The sequence below is a fragment of the Capra hircus genome, chromosome 9, assembly GCF_001704415.2.
Source record: "Capra hircus breed San Clemente chromosome 9, ASM170441v1, whole genome shotgun sequence".
Classification (NCBI taxonomy): domain Eukaryota; kingdom Metazoa; phylum Chordata; class Mammalia; order Artiodactyla; family Bovidae; genus Capra; species Capra hircus.
Window position 1 is genome coordinate 21,711,909 of NC_030816.1, and position 21,116 is coordinate 21,733,024.

Genomic DNA, 21,116 nt, shown 5'->3' on the forward strand with positions numbered 1-21,116 from the left:
TAAAAAGTTTAAATACAATTCAACAGAAGATCATTCATTAGAAGCACTGACTGCTCTGCTAGTAAAGTGGGAGGAAACTTGGATATAAACTTTAATTTCCTCTTTTGACAAGATGGAAAAAACGGAAAGGTAGGTGACGAGCACCAGAACTTCTGACTTGAATGAATTTCTTCCGCTCCTCAGTGGCTAAAAGAATGAAATTAACTTATTTGGAGGTTCTCATTTTTCATATTAACAATAGTTTAGAAGTATTTAAAGATGTATTCTTTGTCATTGACAAAATAAACATGCATAAGGAAAAATAGCTTTATTTTTAAAAGAAATCAAAGGTCTACATGAAAGTATACATGAAAACAGCATCTTTCACTTGAGCCCTAAGCTTGATTGTGCATGCTCTTTATTATATTCCAATGAGATTTTGGAAATCAATTTCAAAGCCATTAACATTTATTAGCAGATATTGAAGAAAGCTACTGCCTTTGAGGGAAAAAAATTCAGTAACTGTTTACCTACCCTGAGATACTCAATCCCACAATATATTTGGGATTATTTGAGCATTTAAAAATTTAACAAAATATTTATCTTTTCATTGCATCTATCAACATGTTAAACTCTTGGCTACAAACCAAGTAAAATGATGGTGACCAGTGTTTTCTGATTCTGTCCATGATGGACAGAGTGAAATTACAGCATAAAGAAGAGCCAGGAATTTATACTGTAAACATTATCTGGGTCCAAACATCTTGCAACAAACCGCTACTAAGATGACTACATGTAGCACACAGAACACCCTGGACGGCAATACATCTATAAAACCTTTTAAAAATAATTCTTTTCAACCTCTTTTTTCATTATCACTGCCCCGTGCCCTAGAAGAAAAAAATACATTTAACAAATTTAGCTTTAAATTACACTTCTCCCTAATGAGAGAAATACTAAGGAATAAGATTTTATTGTGTAGAATAGAGATATGGAGAACCATAATCCACTGTGTTAAGATTTTTTTTACACCAAGAACCAATTTTTGCCCCACTGAGAATAAACAACTTAAACTGAATGAAAAGTGAAGTAGACATTAGGGAGGAAAATGAAGAAAACATTAGGGAGGGAAAAAAAAACCCCTAATGATTAACACTGGAGGCTGAAATAGTTGGCTTCTTCTATCATCCAGGTCCCATCATGGCTGCAAGGTCTCAGAAGACATCATGTCTATCTCCTTGTTTTGGAAATTAGGAAAATAGTATAAAATCTGATAGTTTGGAATAATTATTTAATCTTACTAGACTTGGTGTTTTTGACTATAAATGGAAACAACAGGTATAGACCAGTTATTCTCAATTTTGGCTGCATTTTCCTGGGACATATTAAAGTTGTCAATGTTCATCTGTACCCCCAGACCAATTAAACCATATCTGGAGGTAATAAGTTTAGCCAGTGGTTCTTAAACTTTAGTGTGAGTCATACTATAATTAAATGCAGATTGCTGGGTCACAGTCCCAGATTTTCTCATTCTGTAGGTCTGGGATGGGGTGTGCAAATTTACACTTCTATCAAGTTTGCATGTGCTGCTACGAGTGGGTTGCCATTTCCTTCTCCAACGCATGAAAGTGAAAAGTGAAAGGGAACTCGCTCAGTCGTGTCCGACTCTTCACAACCCCATGAACTGCAGCCTACCAGGCTCCTCTGTCCATGCGACTTTCCAGGCAAGAGTACTGGAGTAGCGTGCGGTTGCCTTTTCCATGTGTATATATAGCCCCAGGTAATTCTAATTTCAGAACTACTAGTATAGAAAATATTAGTAAGATTCTTTTCAACTCTAAGATACTGAGATTTTAACATAACGAGTGTCATTGGGTATCAAGACAATCTCTATAGAAAGGAGCCCTATGGAAAACATACCAATTTCTTGGTCACGTTTCATTAATAATTTTGTTTCTATAAAGCATTTTACAGTAGTTTTTGAAAATTAACATTTTTACAGTACATTTGCTGCATATATGGTTTTTCACTCATTTTTTGGTAAAGATAGTTTATTTGGCGGTCAGTTTTCCAGCATTTGATAAGACCAATGGAGGGTTTGGATAATAGCCTGCTGTTTTTGAATTATTTGAAGAGAACCTTGTAAATTTGTAGTCCAGGGGTAATTCTGAAAAAAAAAAAAAATCATTCTGCAGATCTCAGAAGGCCTTTTATAAATATAAACAAATCAATATTTGATATTTATAATAAAACATTTTTTAGAGTTTCGTAATTTTAATATTTCTTTTGTCACCAGGATAGGTTGCACCTGGAATGAACAGTGTAGATGTCTTTTCCTATACAATGTACAGTAATATTTAAGTCAAATTACATTTAGAGATATTGCAAATTATATTCAGAGCTCTAGTGAATAAACTCCTTTATTGATTCGCTACACAAAAGTAAATACACAAAATAGGAATACTCCTCTGATTTGTTTTTTAAATTTAAATATCTCTAAGGCTTTATCCAGAAACTTACGTAACTGGTAAATGAGAACTAATAATCTTCATGCATGTGTGCATGCTAAGTTGCTTTAGTCATGTCTGACTCTTTGTGACCCTATGGGCCCTGGAGCCTGCCAGACTCTTCAGTCCATAGGATTCTCCAGGCAAGAATAGTGGAGTGGGTTGCCAAGCTATCCTCCAGGGAATCTTCCCAACTCAGGGATCAAACCTGTGTCTCTTATCTCTCCTGCATTGGCAGGCAGGTTTTTTTAATCACTAGCTCCACTTGGGAAGGCAATAATCTTCATAGCCCTGAGTAGTAAGAGAGTTATGAACAATAATCTTTGAATGGTTAGCTAAATAATTCCAATATGCACAATATGGCAACTTTTTCATATGATAAGCATTGCACACACACACACACAGAGCCACAAGAGGAATGGGTGGAGAGAACATAAAATTAATACTTTCTCGACTGTGGGACATCGTGACATTTTCATATAAATATCTCAAAAGCTAGCCTTCGGATATATTCTTCCTAAGTTTCTTCAAAGAACCATTACCAGAAATATTACAAGTGAAACATTAAGACCTAGGTCATGTAATAATTATTCATTCATGCAGATACTGGTTAGTAATCCTTATTTCACAAATTTTACAGGTAAAACATCATTTGGTAGTACTGAGTGTTCCGAAAATGATACTAAAATAAAAATTTTATTTTAAATGCCAGTGAGAATCATTAAGACCCAAACAGTTAAAGCCTTATGAGGAAGAAACTAGTGCTGAAAATTGCGAAGAAGGAACACTGCCTTTCTGAGGTCAGAGAAAACTAAGATTACTATGAACAGAAAAACATTCAATATTTTTCAGTATTAATGAATTACACTGGTCTTCACTGCTTCAAGTTAGCTGGAGTGTATCTTCAGCCATTAAAAAGTCTCATAAAAAAGCATTGGAAATAAAACTGATAAAACTGAGTTTCAAAAATAGTGCACCTGAGGTTCTGGATTTCTTGTAAGCCACCAAAATGATACAGGCTAAGAGCTGACCCAGCTACCTCTTTCTCCGTCTTTCCTATACACTTCCTAAAGTAAAGGTAGCTATTATTAAAAGGTTAAAATGATTACACTATCAAAATGCTTATAAAGCAAACACTGCAGTAATATATATTGCAAATTTTATAACATCTATAAAAACTGCTTCTAAGGAAATTCTGAAAGAGATGGGAATACCAGACCACCTGACCTGCCTCTTGAGAAACCTGTATGCAGGTCAGGAAGCAACAGTTAGAACTGGACATGGAACAACAGACTGATTCCAAATAGGAAAAGGAGTACGTCAAGGCTGTATAGTGTCACCCTGCTTATTTAACTTCTATGCAGAGTACATCATGAGAAAAGCTAGGCTGGAGGAATCACAAGCTGGAATCAAGATTGCCGGGAGAAATATCAATAACCTCAGATATGCAGATGATACCACCCTTATGGTAGAAAGGGAAGAAGAACTAAAGAGCCTCTTGATGAAAGTGAAAGAGGAGAGTAAAAAAGCTTGCTTAAAGCTCAACCTTCAGAAAACTAAGATCATAGCATCTGGTCCCATCACTTCATGGCAAATAGATGGGGAAACAGTGGCTGACTTTAATTTTTCTAGGCTCCAAAATCACTGCAGATGGTGATTGCAGCCATAAAATTAAAAGACGCTTACTCCTTGGAAGGAAAGTTATGACCAACCTAGACAGCATACTAAAAAACAGAGACATTGCCAACAAAGGTCTGTCTAGTCAAGGCTATGGTTTTTCCAGTGGTCATATATGGATGTGAGAGTTGGACTATAAAGAAAGCTGAGCGCTGAAGAATTGATGCTTCTGAACTGTGATGTTGGAGAAGACTCTTGAGAGTCCCTTGGACTGCCAGGAGATCCAACCAGTCCATTCTAAAGGAGATCAGTCCTGGGTTTTCATTGGAAGGACTGATGTTGAAGCTGAAACTCCAATACTCTGGCCGCCACCTGACGGGAAGAGCTGACTCATTTGAAAAGACCCTGATGCTGGGAGGGATTGAGGGCAGGAGAGAAGGGGACGACAGAGGATGAGATGGTTGGATGGCATCACCGACTTGATGGACATGGGTTTGGGTGGACTCCGGGAGTTGGTGATACATAGGGAGGCCTGGTGTGCTGCGGTTCATGGGGTCATAAAAAGTCAGACATGACTGAGTGACTGAACTGTCTGAAGCATTTAAATGTCAATGAGAGAATCACATCTAACAGAATATGGACGAATAAAGAAACTTTCCCTGGTGACTCAGATGGCAAAGAATTCGCCTGCAATGCAAGAGACCTTGGTTCGATCCCTGGGTCAGGAAGATCCCCTGGAGGAGGCAATGGCTACCCATTCCAGTATTTTTGCCTGGAGAATTCCATGGATGGAGAAGCCTGGTGGGCTACAATCATGGGGTCGCAAAGAATCGGACATGACTAAGCATGCAAAGAAACAATTACATGAATTCAGGAAGATTTCAAGTGACAATGGTGAGTATCAGGTTTTTCATTCCCTATCTCCTTTAAAACAGAAATTTTATTGTCTTCCAGGTAGCATAGGAAGCAGAAAGTCTACTAAGGTTAAGAAACTGGGTGTGGAATAGCCAAACTGAGGTCAGATGACTGTGCTGTTAAAGAAGAGGATGTCCAGACTGGGGTTTCACCAAGAGGGAGATATCTGCATCTGTCTTAGAAAAATCACTGTTGGGTGCTGTTTGGAATAAAAGAGAATGATAGACAACCAAATTCTTGTTTACCACAGTAATCTTCTATTAAACTGTACACTGAATACATTATCAACCACATTATCTAACAATTACATGAACTGAACCAAAATGAATATGCTTAAACAGTTAAGTTCAGTGTAAAACAGACAGAAATACAACAACTCTTGCGACTTTTCTTTAAGATATTGCCAGGATAACATTTACATAAAGATTTTAAAAGCCATGGCCATCATACTGTTTTTCTTTCAGCCATTTTTTTTTTAACGTGGAGGCAGATTACACAGTACTATCCAAATTAACTGAATATGTTACTGAAATAATTTCAAGTTCTGTGAGAGGATTTCCTTATGAGAATGTGATCATAAGCATTGAGTTCTAAGTTAAAGAGAAACGAATACTTTGCTTTTTGAGGAAATGTCTTAGGCATCAAAATCAATACTGAATATAATATACCAACTCTCATTCTTTCTCCACAAAAAAAATCTACTTTAGTTTTGTTTGACTACTGATGAGTCCAACTAAGTATTTTCTCCTAAAAAAAGTTAGAAGACAAAGGCTCTGCCAAGTTCTTTTTCATGGTGCTGAGGAAGAAAACTTTGGGAAAATGAAAATGAGAGACACACTGATGTTGTTATTGCTTCTTGAAGGAGAAGTGATTACCCTAGAAGATGGGATTATTTTCCCATTTTTTTGGAGAAATATTTAAATCCTAGAATGGAGAGTCACTTTTCTTTAAGTCTCACTCTTTCACAACCATATCCCACTGAACAGCTTTTAGAATAATTCAAGTACTTCAGAATAGTTCATTGACTTCCATTATCACAAAATCCTACTCTCACTATAAATTTGAGTCCCTTTGCAGGAAAGAAAGTGAAGTATAAAAACTGAAAATGACGGTGTAATTCTGGGCCGGTCCCTCCCTTTACCATTAACATGGTACTGGAGAAGGGGGCGGCAGAGGAAGAGATGGTTAGATAGCAACACCCACTCAGTGGACATGAATCTGAGCAAACTCCAGGAAATAGTGCAAGAGAGGGAAGTCTGGCATGCTGCAGTCTATGAGGTCGCAAAGAGTCAGACATATCTTAGTGAATGAACGACAATAAACATGGTATTGTCTCTTTTCATCTTTTGATATTCAAACTTTCTGCATCTTTCTGTCCCCATTTTGAGTTTTAAAATTATTTTACATAATTAGATCAGTATGTGTATCATTATAATTCTTTTCAAAGTTGTTAATATCTTATTAGAGATTATGATATGCATTTGTGGTTTGACAGCTCTCATCCTTTGCCTTATATGTTAGAACACTTTAACTCCAGCCACTCTAATATGAGATTTATATGCCCCTGGTGTCAGGTCTTAAACTTCTTTCCTTATTCAAACCTCATAGGATGAAAACAAATTGTTTCCAACTGTAAATATTCACATATTTACAGTTCCAATTTATTCACATATCCTTTTGTTGCTGTATATTCATTTATTCTTGTGTTTCTAGTCTTCCAATAGGGATCATTTTTACTTTTGCATGAGCAACAATACCCTTTAGTGTCTTCCATAGTGCAGGTCTTCTGGAGATACACTTCCTCCATTTCTGTCTAAAAGTGAAGTTGCTCAGTAGTGTCTGACTCTTTGCGACCCCATGGACTATAGCCTACCAGCTCCTCCGTCTATGGGATTTTCCAGGCAAGAGTACTGGAGTGGTTTGCCATTTCCTTCTCCACAGGATCTTCCCGACCCAGGGATCAAACCCGGGTCTCCTGCATTACGGGCAGACGCTTTACCGTCTAAGCCCCCAGAGAAGCTCCACTTCTGTCTATACATACTTTTTTTTTTTTTATCATTTAATGATATTTTTACTGGTATAGAATTCTATCAAGGGTGACAACCATTTTCTCCCAGTAATTTAAAGATACCACTCTACGGTCTTTTGGCTTTTGTTTCTCACTCTTTTGTTGAAGTACTCCTTTGAAATCAATGTCTTTATTCTCTGACTGCTTTTAGTATTTCTTAATTATTTGGTCTTTAGCAGTTAACTTTGGGATTTCCTTTTATGTATTGTGTTTCAGTTCTTTGGGCTTCTTAAACTTTTGGCCTATTTTTTTTTTTTCTCATCATTTTTGGAAAGTCTATAGCTACTACTTTTAGCTTATTCTCTCATTGCCTGTTTCTAATGACAGGAATCTTACTCCTCATTCTATCTCCTGTGTCTCGTAGTCCCTCTGCTTGTATCTCCCATGCTTTTTCCTCTTTAGGATTTACTGTGGGTATTTTTTGGCTGATTTTCCAGGATACCAGTGCACTTTCCCTGTGGCTACTCTTCTGTTAAACCCATCCATTCAGTTCTTAATTTTGACTTTTTAATAAGAATTTTCATTTCCCCAAGTTTTTATATATCTACCAAATTTCTCATTCCTTTCTTTTCTATCCTTGAAGTTGGTTACTTCTGTTAGTGTAGTCTTATATCCTCGCACACCTGGCTATTTTTTCATTATGTGCTGAACACTATATAAATTAAAAAAAAAAAATTTGAGTCCTAAAAGATTTTATCTGCCTCAAAAGAAGAATGATTTAAAGTTGAGCTTCAAAGAGTACATAAAAAGGTAATGAGATGAAAGAAAATCTCAGTCACCAAAATCTCTTAGAGAAAGCATTGTATTGGTCCTAAAGTAAGTATCTGAACTAACCATTATTAGTCAAAGGTAAGAATAACCCACAGGGTGTAGATGCATGCTCAAGAAACAGGAATCACCTGCTAAGTTGTCCTGTATGACCAGGAAGTAAAGGATTTAAAGTTCTCCTTGAAAAGAGAAGGAGAAAGAGATCAGAGAAGGAAAATCCCACAAATGGCAAGAAAAAGAAGAACAAGAACAGATATATTGGATGGTTAAACCATAACCAAAAAAGGTTTAAATAAAATATATATAAAAAAAGCTGAGCTTCAATTCCTGTGAATGCCTACTTCTAATTCATCCTTCAGGGTCTCAAGATGGATTGAGAGAGTCCACCAGGTCTATCCCTCCTTTGGCAGGTCTTACCCCGCCCCCCTCCACTTTCTACCCCTGTACATTCATGAAACTACAAAAAAAGCCACTCACTTCTTTGGGTGCCTTCTCTTCAGTTAGCAAAGAGGAGGAAAAGCAGGCCCCAAAGTCAGCGTTGCCCAACTGGGCCTCCTTAGCATCCTGTCCTTGTAAGTTTCCCCTAGCTTTATCCTGTGACTCCAGGCTGATTAAAAAAAAAAAAAAAAAAAAAAGTGCCGCATTTGTAGTTGGTTCCAGCAGACAGGCAAGTCCTAATGACCTCAACTGCCATATCTACATGTTATCCAAGAGAAACCTACAAATGGCATGGGAAAATTTTCTTCTTTTAAAGAAAAAAATTTCACTGTTTGCAGATGACATGATACTATACATGGAAAACCCTAAAGATAGTATCAGAAAATTACTAGAGCTAATCAGTGAATTTAGCAAAGTTGCAGAATACAAAATCAATACACAGAAATCACTTGCCTTTCTATATACTAACAATGAAAAAAATCAAAGAGAAATTAAGGAATCAATCCCATCCACCATTGCTACAAAAAGAATCAAATATCTAGGAATAAACTTACCTAGGGAGACAAAAGAATTGTACACAGAAAATTATAAGACACTAATGAAAGAATTCAAAGATGACATAAACAGATGGAGAGATATTCCATGTTCCTGGGGAGGAAGAATCAATATTGTGAAAATGACTATACTACCAAATGCAATCTACAGATTCAATGCAATGCCTATCAAATTGCCAATGGCATTTTTGCCAATGGCATTTTTTCACAGAACTAGAACAAAAAATTTCACAATTCATATGGAAACACAAAAGACTCTTGAATAGCCAAAGTCATCTTGAAAAAGAAGAATGGAGCTGGAGGAATCACTCTTCCTGACTTCAGATTATACTACAAAGCTACAGTCATCAGGACAGTATGGTACTGGCACAAAAACAGAAATATAGACCAATGGTACAAGATAGAAAGCCCAGAAATAAATCCATGCACCTATGGGTACCTTATTTTTGACAAAGGAGGTAAGACTATAAGAGGGGGCAAAGACAGCCTCTTCAATAAATGGTGCTGGGAAAACTGGACAGCTACATGTGAAAGAATGAAATTAGAATACTTCCTAACACCATACACAAAGATAAACTCAAAATGGATTAAAGACATAAATGTAAGACCAGAAACTAAAACCTTCTTAGAGGAAAAACACAGGCAGAACACTTGATGACATAAATCAAAGCAAGATTCTCTATGACTCACCTCCTAGAGTAATGGAAATAAAAACAAAAGTAAACAAGTGGGACCTGATTAAACTTAAAAGCTTTTGCACAGCAAAGGAAACTGTAAGCAAGGGGAAAAGACAACCTGTGGAATGGGAAAAAGTAACAGCAAATGAAACAACTTCACTCTGTGTAATAGGTTCTAGGTTCATCTACATCATTAGAACTGACTCAAATGTGTTTCTTTATGGCTGAATAATATTCCTTTGTGTATATGTACCACAACTTCTTTATCCATTCATCTGTCAATGGACATCTAGGTTGCTTCCATGTTCTAGCTATTGTAAACAGTGCTGCAGTGAACACTGGGATACATGTGTCTTTTTCAATTTTAAAACTCTTCCTCAGTCCACAGTAACAGGTAAAGCTACTTAAGTATTTTCCCTCTTACCTGCTATTGCTTCAATACTTGGAATTGCAATAGTGCTGTAAGCACTGATTCGCTTACAAGACCATGTATAAACCAAGGAATCTTCTCTATTTCCCAGTCCGGAAGCTGAATCAATAAAAAAGGAGCCCCATTTTTTAGATGATGTATTTAGAGGCTTTGCCTTTGATCCCTGAAACAAGAAACAGAATAATGAAACTGATTAATTAGCATTCAACCTCATTTTCCCCACAACTAAGTAAATCAAAATAGAAAAACTCTGCAGAAATTTCAGTTGTTCAGCCAGACCATATAAAAAGTAAAACAAAGCCCAGTAGTCCTTCAAGCGCTTCCCCAGTGGCTCAGCAGTGAAGAGTCCAGCTGCCAATGCAGGAGACACAGGCTCGATCCCCAGGTCAGGAAGATCCCCTAAAGAAGGAAATGGTAACCCACTCCAGTACTCTCACCTGGGAAATCCCACGAACAGAAGCCTGGCGGACTACAGTCCATGGGGTTGCAGAACAGTCAGACACAACTAAACACCAAAGTACTCCTTTGAAGCACTCTTCTGGCTTTGCCTGGGAACGCCTTTCTCAGCCTTTGGGACCTGGTGTGGATGCCACCTAGGATGTTTCCCTTGACTTTCCACACTTAGGTGAGATTAGGTCTCTTCCTCCATTTTCTCACACTCTTGAGTTTATTCCTAATACAGTACTTTTCAAACCATCTTGCAATTATCATACTATTTACTTTTTGCCCTGGACAGATTATGAACTATATAAGGTTAAGAACTATCTCATGTATTAGTGTATTGCTAGGGCCTAGTGCCTAGGACATAGCAGGCACAGAAAAAATGTAGACTAAATAAAAGATTCATTCAGGAAATACTTCTCAGTGTTTTATAGGTGTAGTATAAAATTAAGAATTAAAAAATAATCCCATCACACCCATATAATTTGAATTATAAAATCTGTCACCCTTTCTGGATGAAAGTTTTGTTTTAGAGCATCAGAGAGTCCCAAATATGCCTTTAGACTCATGATTCTTTCTGCTGGAACTCAATTTGTGAAGCAAGATGAAAATACATGTTTTTCAGATGATGCTGTTTAGATGGTGTTTAGAAATCCCTTAGCAAGAATCTATTTGGATTTCACCAAACATACTAAAAGCAGTATGGAATACAAATATCTGTGCTACTGTGTATGCATTTAAGGTGCATTTAAATATAATTTCTCAAGGTGTAAAGAGAAGCTTATAGTGTAACTTCTTTATTTGGTTCATTGTCTTTGTCTAATGAGTCTAAGGAGAGATGACTCACATCGCACAGACTATATGTAGATAATGGTTCTGCCAACACTGAGTGGCAATCTGGGCTGCATGTTATTCCTCTGAGAAGAGGAAAGCAGACTTGTTTACCCTTTCTGGTTCAATGTATTACGGATGCTGTTACTGTCTAAATGTTCATGCCCTTCCAAAATTTGTATGTCGAAACTCTAATCCCCAAGATGATGTAATTATGAGGTGAGGCCTTGAAGAGGTACTTAGGTCACGAAGGTGAAGCTCTCATGAATGGGGTTAGTGTTCTTATAAAAGAGAGCCCAGAAAGCCCATTATGTAATGTTGTGTTTGTAATGAATTAGCAAGGAAAGGGGTCTATGGGAGAAGATGGAGCTACTGTTTACATAATGCTGAAGGAAACATTCCCACCGTGTCTTCACTTTCTTTTCATTGTCTGTGCATTCTCAACTCATTGTAAAGAAACCAAATTTCCTTATTTCTCTTTAAGGGCACCTTCCTCCACAATCCCTCAAGTTAGAGGGTCTGCCTCCTGGAAGGTTATCTTAAAACTCTTAACTCAGTCCACAGAGCTATGCAGTTCACAGAGTTTCCAGTGTCACACTGAAGACTAAATGTTACTCAACAGAAACCTCGTAGAACCTGACTCCTTTATTCTCACATAGCAGTCTTTGTTCCTTAGAACACTTTTAGGTTTACAGATAAGTAGGGCAGATAGTATGGAGACTTCTTAAATACGTTGCCTCTGCTGCTGCTGCTGCTGCTGCTGCTAAGTCGCTTCAGTTGTGTCCAACTCTGTGCGACCCCAGAGACAGCAGCCCACCAGGCTCCCCCGTCCCTGGGATTCTCCAGGCAAGAACACTGGAGTGGGTTGCCATTTCCTTCTCCAATGCAGGAAAGTGAAAAGTGAAAGCGAAGTTGCTCAGTTGTGTCCGATTCTTAGCGACCCCATGGACTGCAGCCTACCAGGCTCCTCCGTCCATGGGATTTTCCAGGCAAGAGTACTGGAGTGGGGTGCCACTGCCTTCTCTGATGTTGCCTCTGGTCCACCCCTAACACGATCTCTCCTCTTATTAACATTTTGTATGAATTACTGTGTTATGTTTGTTACAACCGTGCTCCATTTATTCATCCCCTTCCCCTCTGAGCCCTGGGGCATTCACCAGTCTCTTCCCTGTCCCTACACGTCTGTCTTTTCCAGAATGTCATACAGCGGCATACAGAATGTAGCCTTTCAGACTAGCTTCCTTCCCTTCTTTCCCCGTAACATGCACTTTAGGTTCCTCCATGTTTCTCCATGGCTTGATAGTTTCTATTATTTTTTGATTTGCTCTTTGGTTTTTGACTTTTTAGATTCTTCCACTGGAATGAATTTAGAAGAATGCATAGTGCATTTTAGTTTCTGATCTTTCTTTTTTTTCTGCTTATTTTTGCTTCTATATACTACTTTCCCTTTCTAGACTGATGACATACTTTACTTCTCTTTCCCTCCAAGTTCACTGGGGGTGGCTCGGGAGTAAGTTTAAGGGAGCTACCAATTTTGGAAGTTAGACCCATGGAAAGAGAGCACAAGGGCTTTCATGACTAAGCTGTAACTACAGCGTGTCAGGATCTGGCTGCCTCGTCATCAGCCAAAGCACAGCTGTGGTGCCACAGCACTGAATGAAAGCAGGGAGCCCAGAAGACAGACAGATGGCCAACGGCTTTATCTCGGCATCATTTAAAAACTACCCACAGGATCAACTGCAGAGTTGAGAGGGCATGAATACCACAGTTAAGTGCCAACAGACTTCATTGCTCATGGCAGAAACAAGCAGTTTTAAGATATGACAAACATAAAGGTCTTTCTTCCAAGGAGAAAACTAAAGGAGACTCTTACCTCATATTTTCCTTTTTTCTCTTCAGGTTCTGATTCCTCAGGCTTCCCATCTTTGTCCCCTCGGAGCTCTTCGAGGATAAGGACTGTCTCCCAATTACTATAATGACAGGCTGGGAAAATATCTGAATGCATGCTATCACCAAAGTAAACAACCTATAAGTCAGACAGCAAATTTTGTCTGAGACATGAGGATTGTGAAGGGGAGTGGTGGTCATTTCACAAAAGGCACAAGAAAATTCCTTAACAGCTATCAGAGTAAGTCATGTAAAAGCTGCATAAACATCTTATATTTCCTTGGGTAACTTCACAAGTGACCACTGACTTGTTCCATCTGATTCACAGGGTGTCAGGTTTAAGAAATTACACAATTCATTTGCATGCAGAAGAGCAGAAGATAAGTGAACTTAATTCAAATTTCTGAAATGAAAATGAAAGAGCCCAAATGGTTACAGTTAAACCTGCCCCTGGAATTGAAGAGCTGGGGACATACTGGAGATGGCCTGTTACAGAGGATTAGACTAACAAGAACACTCACAACAGAACCAATTTACCAAAGTTCATAGGCCCCACTCACATCTGCTGAAACAGAGTCTCTGAGAGTGGGTGGGGTGAGGCAGGTAGACTCCAGGAGCCTCCCCAGGTATTCTGAGGCAAAGCCTACAGACGAGGAAACTAGGTTAAGAGCACATGAGCTAGAACCTCCAAGTCAGAGGCCCCAGGGGGCTGTGACGGTGTGCGAGCCAGTGGATCAGGGCTCAGTGATGGACTGACCCATCCTTCTCACGGGGCTCGTGGCAAACATTTTTTAGAAGGAAGTGTCCTGCTATTAAAAATATACCAATGTCTAACATCAACAATATGACAGGATGTTAAAAGCTAATGTGTCTTTAGTCTGTAGTATAATCAGTTATTGCTGGTTTCACATATAAAAAGGTCCTTGATGGGCAGTTAGCAGGATAACATTCCTCAGGTAACCCACACACTATTCTAGGTCTGTGTTCCTGCTTGGAATATTTGCTTTTCTTTCTTAGAGATAAAAATGTACATCAAAGGAAAGACTTATTTCAGCAGAAGAGGTAGGCAAGGAGGTTGGCAGATAGTTATGCGGAATGCATTTAGAGTTACGGTTTTAGTTGACAAAGGTTTCTCTCTCCAAGTGGGCCACAAAGACTCCACCTCAATGAGAAAATACCTTGGGTTCAGGTTTGCCAGTCATTTTCTTCAGAAGTTCATAAAGGTGGGCAGCATTCCCTTGGGAGTACCAGCCAGGTTTATCCAGAGATGGCAGCGCCTCCCGCTCCTCATCATTCTCTGAGAACACAGGTAACAATCATACGTTTTCATCAAGTGACAGCACTCAGCTGGACAGACCATGGTTGTGTGGCTGAAGGACATGTATAAGAAGGAACCACGTGGGGATGGCAGCTACCATTCAGCGATCACCTATACATCATGAGCACTTCGTTGACATAAAAAATTCAGAGCAGTTTTAACTTCGCACAAAACAGAGAGGAAGGTACAGAGATATCCCATTCCCTCTGCCCTCACAAAGGCACAGCCTCCCCCATTACTGGTGGTAATAAAATAGTCCAACATATAATAATGTAAGATGAATTTCTACACAACCTCAGTTATTTTGAACAAAAAATTCTAAAATCACAATTACAGATAATTAAAGCCACATCACAGCTAAAAGTCAAAAGATATTCAGGCCTATTTGGCTGACATTTCAGCAGCCATTTTTTAATTCTTTTATACAATCAAATGAAAACCCTACTATGCTCTAAAGAACAGGTCAAAAATGAGCCATGTTTAGCCTAACATTAAGAGTCTAAGAAGACTCATCATATTCCTGGAGAAACATGGTGAAAATCAATTATTTCTCATGTCTGTCTATCTTTACTTAGTACAGACTGTCTTGCCACCTAAATAATGTGGGTTTGATGGCAAGTGGAAAATGATTAACTTACACATTTATTTTTGAAAGCAAACCTACATTTGATATGTAGAGGCCCCCTGTATAGGAACCATTGGGAAGGGAAGCTTTCTATTGCTTAATAAAAAAATATAAACCTATAGAATCATGATTTCTCAGATACTGGGACTCAATTACTAACAAAAAAGAGAAAATTTCTTCTTTATACGACAAAACAAAAAACTCACTTTACACAAATATACCCCTCCCCTTCCCTGTTTCCAGCCCCCAGACTGGAAGCTGCTCTGTAGGGTCCTATCCATGCAGGGCAATGTGGAGGGCTTAGAACCTTCGTAATTGGGAAGCTGTGGGACTGAGAAAACTATTAACTCCAGCAGCAGACAGCCAAGGTGGCGTCTGAAAGCATCAGAGCTGAAGCAGAAGTATACAATCCAAGGGAACAAACTCAAGGAAGTTTCAAGCACCAGCTTCATAAGCCCAAATGCAATGCTTAGACATTTCTTCTCATGCTCTACAGGAAGCACCACCCTCCCTTTTTGTGTCTCCATGACAACGGCTGACATCAGTCCCTTGCAACTGCCTCCCTGCGGGCACTGTAAGGTGGCCTCCCAGTTTACTCTGTGTCACCAGGCAGTCACTGCCACCCTGACAGGCAACATGGCCTCTAAGTCCATCCCACGCATTCACTGACTTGCTTATGTGTTTGTAACCTCATGAGGGGAAAGGACACTTATCATCTCTTTAATTCCCTTCGTTGCATCTAACATGAAATTTTGCACATGGCTGTCAGCCAACAGGTTATTTATTAAGTGAATGAATAAATTTTAAACAGGAGAGGAAAGACACAAACTGTGAACTCACCAAGTGTCCGGAAAGGCCTCTGACTTGGTAAATGAGAGAAGAAGCCAGGCTTCAATGCATTTGTAATCACAATGTCAAAAAGATCTTCAAAATCATTCCTAAAAGGCAGTGACATTTTTCATAAGTTTATTTTAAGGAATTAGAAAAGGTCCATAAAAAACAGAACTTAATCTTTGCCTATTTGACCAGAGCATCATTTCTCATTTTTTGATTAAGAAAAAAATAAGAAAGGGGATAGAAGGTGGTCGAGCACTAATTATCCAGACACCACCCTGAAGCATACACATAAGGGGAAAAAAAGCACATTAACTCATTAACTCTACGTGCTAAGCTGACTTTCTCACTATGGCAACAGTTATAAATTCGACAGTTCTAACATCTATGTATTCACACACTATGTTTTCAAATTTAGGGCCTGAAATTTGTTTGAATTTATTGGCATCAAGATTATTAATAATTTTGTGTATCTCATGGGTCTTACAGAAAGCCAGCAATATATTGAGTCAGGAGACATCTTTCAGAGAGTGTTAAAAAATCAGGGTAGTCTTATAATATGGTTATTTTTAGATAATAATAAAAATGTTTTTTTAGTCTGTATTTAATACTATACTATGCCAAAGCCTTTGACTGTGTGGATCACAATAAACTGTGGAAAATTCTGAAAGAGATGGGAATACCAGACCACCTGACCTGCTTCTTGAGAAACCTATATGCAGGTCAGGAAGCAACAGTTAGAACTGGACATGGAACAACAGATTGGTTCCAAACAGGAAAAGGAGTATGTCAAGGCTGTATAGTGTCACTCTGCTTATTTAACTTCTATGCAGAGTACATCATGAGAAATGCTGGGCTGGAAGAAGCACAAGCTGGAATCAAGACTGCCGGGAGAAATACCAATAACCTCAGATATGCAGATGACACCACCCTTAAGGCAGAAAGTGGAGAGGAACTAAAAAGCCTCTTGATGAAAGTGAAAGAAGAGAGTGAAAAAGTTGGCTTAAAGCTCAACATTCAGAAAACGAAGATCATGGATCTGGTACCATCACTTCATAGGAAATAGATGGGGAAACAGTGGAAACAGTGTCAGACTATTTTTTTGGGCTCCAAAATCACGGCAGATGGTGATTGCAGCCATGAAATTAAAAGACACTTATTCCTTGGAAGGAGGGCTATGACCAACCTAGATAGCATATTCAAAAGCAGAGACATTACTTTGCCAAGAAAGATCCGTCTAGTCAAGGCTATGGTTTTTCCAGTGGTCATGTATGGATGTGAGAGTTGGACTGTGAAGAAAGCTGAGCACCAAAGAATTGACGCTTTTGAACTGTGGTGTTGGAGAAGACTCTTGAGAGTCCCTTGGACTGCAAGGAGATCCAACCAGTCCATACGAAAGGAGATCAGTCCTGGGCGTTCACTGGAAGGACTGATGCTAAAGCTGAAACTCCAGTACTTTGGCCATCTCATGCGAAGAGTTGACTCACTGGAAAAGAGTCTGATGCTTGGAGAGATTGGGAGCAAGAGGAGAAGGGGATGACAGAGGATAAGATGGCTGGATGGCATCACCGACTCAATGGACATGAGTTTGAGTGAACTCTGGGAGGGGTGATGGACAGGGAGGCCTGGTGTGCTGCAATTCATGAGGTTGCAAAGAGTTGGACACGACTGAGTGACTGAACTGAACTGAAGGATTATCTGGGACAGCAAAGGGAAGATAATTCTTGTTTCTGACAGACTCACTATTACATTGGGGAGATAACATTTACTCAATACTTTAGAATAGTTTTGTAACAGCAGAACTGTACTACAGAGGAATTCAGATATGATGAAAAATTCTGGTAACCTACACTAATGAAAAAAAATACTCCCAAGTGTTTACTCTGAAGCATGGTCCCGGTACCAGGACACAAATGTCTCTATAAAAGGCATTTACTTCCCAAGGCACCTGGGACTGCAGCCTTAATTCACTGCAAAGGATCCCATCCCTTAATATTAATAAGAAAGCAGAAAGACACCAACAGACTGTCACTGTGCCACAGGTCAGTCTGAACCTGCACTTCCTGAAAAACATGGGAATCAGGAAACTAAACCAGCCAGCAAGGGGTCAGTCTGGAGGGTAAATTTTGCTTCATACTCACAGCAATTCAGTACAGTGTCTGATAAAATTTGAGGAAACATTAGGGCAAATCTAACAGCCGATTTCAGAATCTAGATCTGACCATGGATATTCCCCATAAGGATGCCATAAATAAGTATTCAGTTCAGTTCAGTTCATTCGCTCAGTCGTGTCTAACTGTTTGCGACCCCATGAATCGCAGCATGCCAGGCCTCCCTGTCCATCACCATCTCCCGGAGTTCACTCAGACTCACGTCCATCGAGTCGGTGATGCCATCCAGCCATCTCATCCTTTGTCGTCCCCTTTTCCTCCTGCCCCCAATTCCTCCCAGCATCAGAATCTTTTCCAATGAGTCAACTCTTTTCCACCTCTTCACATGAGGTGGCCAAAGTACTGGAGTTTCAGCTTTAGCATCATTCCTTCCAAAGAACACCCAGGGCTGATCTCCTTTAGAATGGACTGGTTGGATCTCCAATGCTTACTAAAATTTATCAATTACTCTGCCTAATACTTTAACCTGTATCAAGCTATTTAAATTTCCCCTAACACCTATGAGGTATTGCTGTTGTTCAGTAGCTAAGTTATGTCCGACTCTCTGCGACCCCATGGACTACAGCATGCCAGGCTTCCTTGTTTATTCTTCACTATCTCCTGGAGTTTGCTCACTGTCCCATTTTTAAGATGATGAAATGAAGGTTTAGAGAGGTTACAGAACCTACCCCGGGTTACAGAGCAAGTTGAAAGGCAGGGCTTCCGCCCACATCTGCCTTGAGTCTACACATTTACACTGTCTCGATGTTCATGGATGTCAGCCCCACACCTGGATGGGTAAATGGTGAAGTGCCTGGCTCCAAAGGGAAACTGCTGCAGGGGGCCTGTATTCCAGGTGAGTGTCAGGGAGTATAATCTGTAACTCAGTGTCCCTCAAGAATCACCCAAAGCTGAGAAACCACAGACACGGAGGATCGCCCGAAGGACTTGTGGTCTGTCCACAATATTTTTCAGAAAATCTAAAGCCCATCAGCTGTGAGCGTGCTGGGCCTGGCAATATTGCTCTGCTGAAATGTACTTGGGGCATCTTGCTGTCAGCAGATGTTGAGGGCTGTTACGAGAAACAGCCACGTGTCACTCAGTATTGTTTTATATAATGACATGGTCACGGCTGAACACTTTTAAAAGGGCACTGGTCTAATCTGTTTTCAGGATTTTATAAGACCATGAAAACAAAATGACTCACCACTTACCCAAGGATATATTCGCAGAGGAGTCTACAGTAATCACTGTGAGAACTGGTAATTAACATAAGGATTTTGCCAGCATTCTTTAGCTGTCGAAGCCATTTTTTTACTGATTCCGGACAAGTGTGTAAATATTTGCCTGGATCTCTTTTTATTTCTGGAAAATATATTCCACAGTTTTCTGAAAAATAAAAAATATCACAGAGATTAAAAATTTTTTTCTGACTCAGTGTATTCTCAAATAAGTACTTCTCTCTCAAATTATAAAATTAAAAGGATAAAAACTATGTTCAAACAATCTAGCAACAATACCATTACTAACTTCTTGAATACTTATTGTTCTTTACTTAAAAACACGATGACTGAAAATGTCAGTTGAAAACAGTTTCTGGTTGTTTGACAAGCGTTAAAACAGATAACATAATAAACAAGATATATCAGCACTTTCAAATCAGAAAAACTTACTGTATTTGAAATGTCAATAAATATTCTTTTAATCATTCAACAAATACTTGCTGAATTCAGATAACAAACAAACACGTTTTCAGATAATGCAGCAGGAACACATCTTTGGCATGAAGCAGTGCAGAAAGGAGCTGGGTTCTGTTTCAGATGGAATTGAGACTAGATCTCCTGGGTCTGTTACAGCCCTTGGGAGGCGCTGTGATATTAAATGGAAAAACAAGCCAGAAAAGGCAGGAAGGCAGTGCAACAGACAGAAGTTGAAGAACCTGAGTCACTGAGCTGGCCCAGCTCTGTTCCTTTGGGTCTAAGAATCCAGGGAGTCAGCTTGAGCTCCAAGGCACCTGGTGCCAACATTTCCAGAAGTCCTGGTCAGATGCACCCAGTGTTTGATATGGAGCCTTCAAAGTTATGCGTGCTTAGGCAGACAACTGCAGGTTTGGTTGGAATGCGATCAGATTCATACAGCACTTTAGAGATACAGGTTTTGCATCTGCACTGGTAAGCACAAGAGAACCTGAGTCCTTACTTTCCTTAACTGCTAGAGAAAAGACATGTGCATGGACAAAACAAGAAGTGAAAGAGCTTGTGCTGAATGATAAAATTCTGCAACAGATATAGTCTATATATCTGTAATTCTGTTCAGTGTCACGCACTTAAAATAAGGGAAATGAAGTTTTACTTCAAGAACGTTAGGACAAGAAAGAAGAGTCTCTAAGGGGGGGTGGGGGAAGAAACAAACAACAAAAACAGAAATGGCACCAAATACTGTTATCTGACTGCCCAAATCTACTCTCCCTCTTCTTTGCTGGAGAGCATTCTAATTGTGTTGGAGGTTTCTGAGGGGTTGGGTGCTTAGAGAGGGTGGGTCTCTCTACCAGTCCAACTTAACAGGGTAGTTTCTTCCCATGTCCTGGTCATGTGAAACAACCCAATTTAGCAACAGCTTAACCATTAAGGATATCTATTATTTGCAGCCTACAACAGCTTTCTTCAGAAAATAATACAACGTAAGAGTTATTCGTCATCAGACAAAAATATTACTTAACAAAAGAAAGAATGTTGTAAAATGAGAAAAACAGCTGTCAGAGTGCCAAGAACAACAAAAACAAACTTCATGCCCTCGAATTCTGCCCTACAGAGAACATGTGTTCTTGGATCTCTTAATATCCCAGAAGCTATGTAATGGCCCTTGAAAAAATTAAAATATATCTTCTGTTTTTCAGGGATGAGAAGGAACTAGTAAGAAAGGACTAATTTAAGAAAGAAAAACTAACATATTTAAATAGCTAAAAACAGAAATAGTTTGATGAGTAATGATCAAAGCAATGGCAGAAGCTTTGATCTCCCAGGATTTATCTGAGGCAGTCATATGTAAGATTATTTCACCCAGAAAAACAAAGGCTT

The 21,116-nt window shown here is 39.1% G+C and overlaps 1 protein-coding gene across 2 annotated transcripts in view; it reads right to left on the reverse strand.

The window, feature by feature from the left end:
• Positions 293-21,116, reverse strand: part of NT5DC1 (5'-nucleotidase domain containing 1) — a 119,338-nt gene continuing 98,514 nt past the window's right edge. For both annotated transcript variants that reach the window (XM_018053044.1, XM_005684544.3), the window contains exons 7-12: positions 19,254-19,428; positions 15,896-15,993; positions 14,291-14,409; positions 13,099-13,251; positions 9,948-10,116; positions 293-2,146 (exon numbers count right to left, since the gene is read on the reverse strand). In XM_018053044.1, coding sequence (XP_017908533.1) covers positions 2,031-2,146; positions 9,948-10,116; positions 13,099-13,251; positions 14,291-14,409; positions 15,896-15,993; positions 19,254-19,428 — 830 coding nt within the window. In that variant the 3' untranslated portion in view covers positions 293-2,030. The remainder of the gene's footprint in view (positions 2,147-9,947; positions 10,117-13,098; positions 13,252-14,290; positions 14,410-15,895; positions 15,994-19,253; positions 19,429-21,116) is intronic.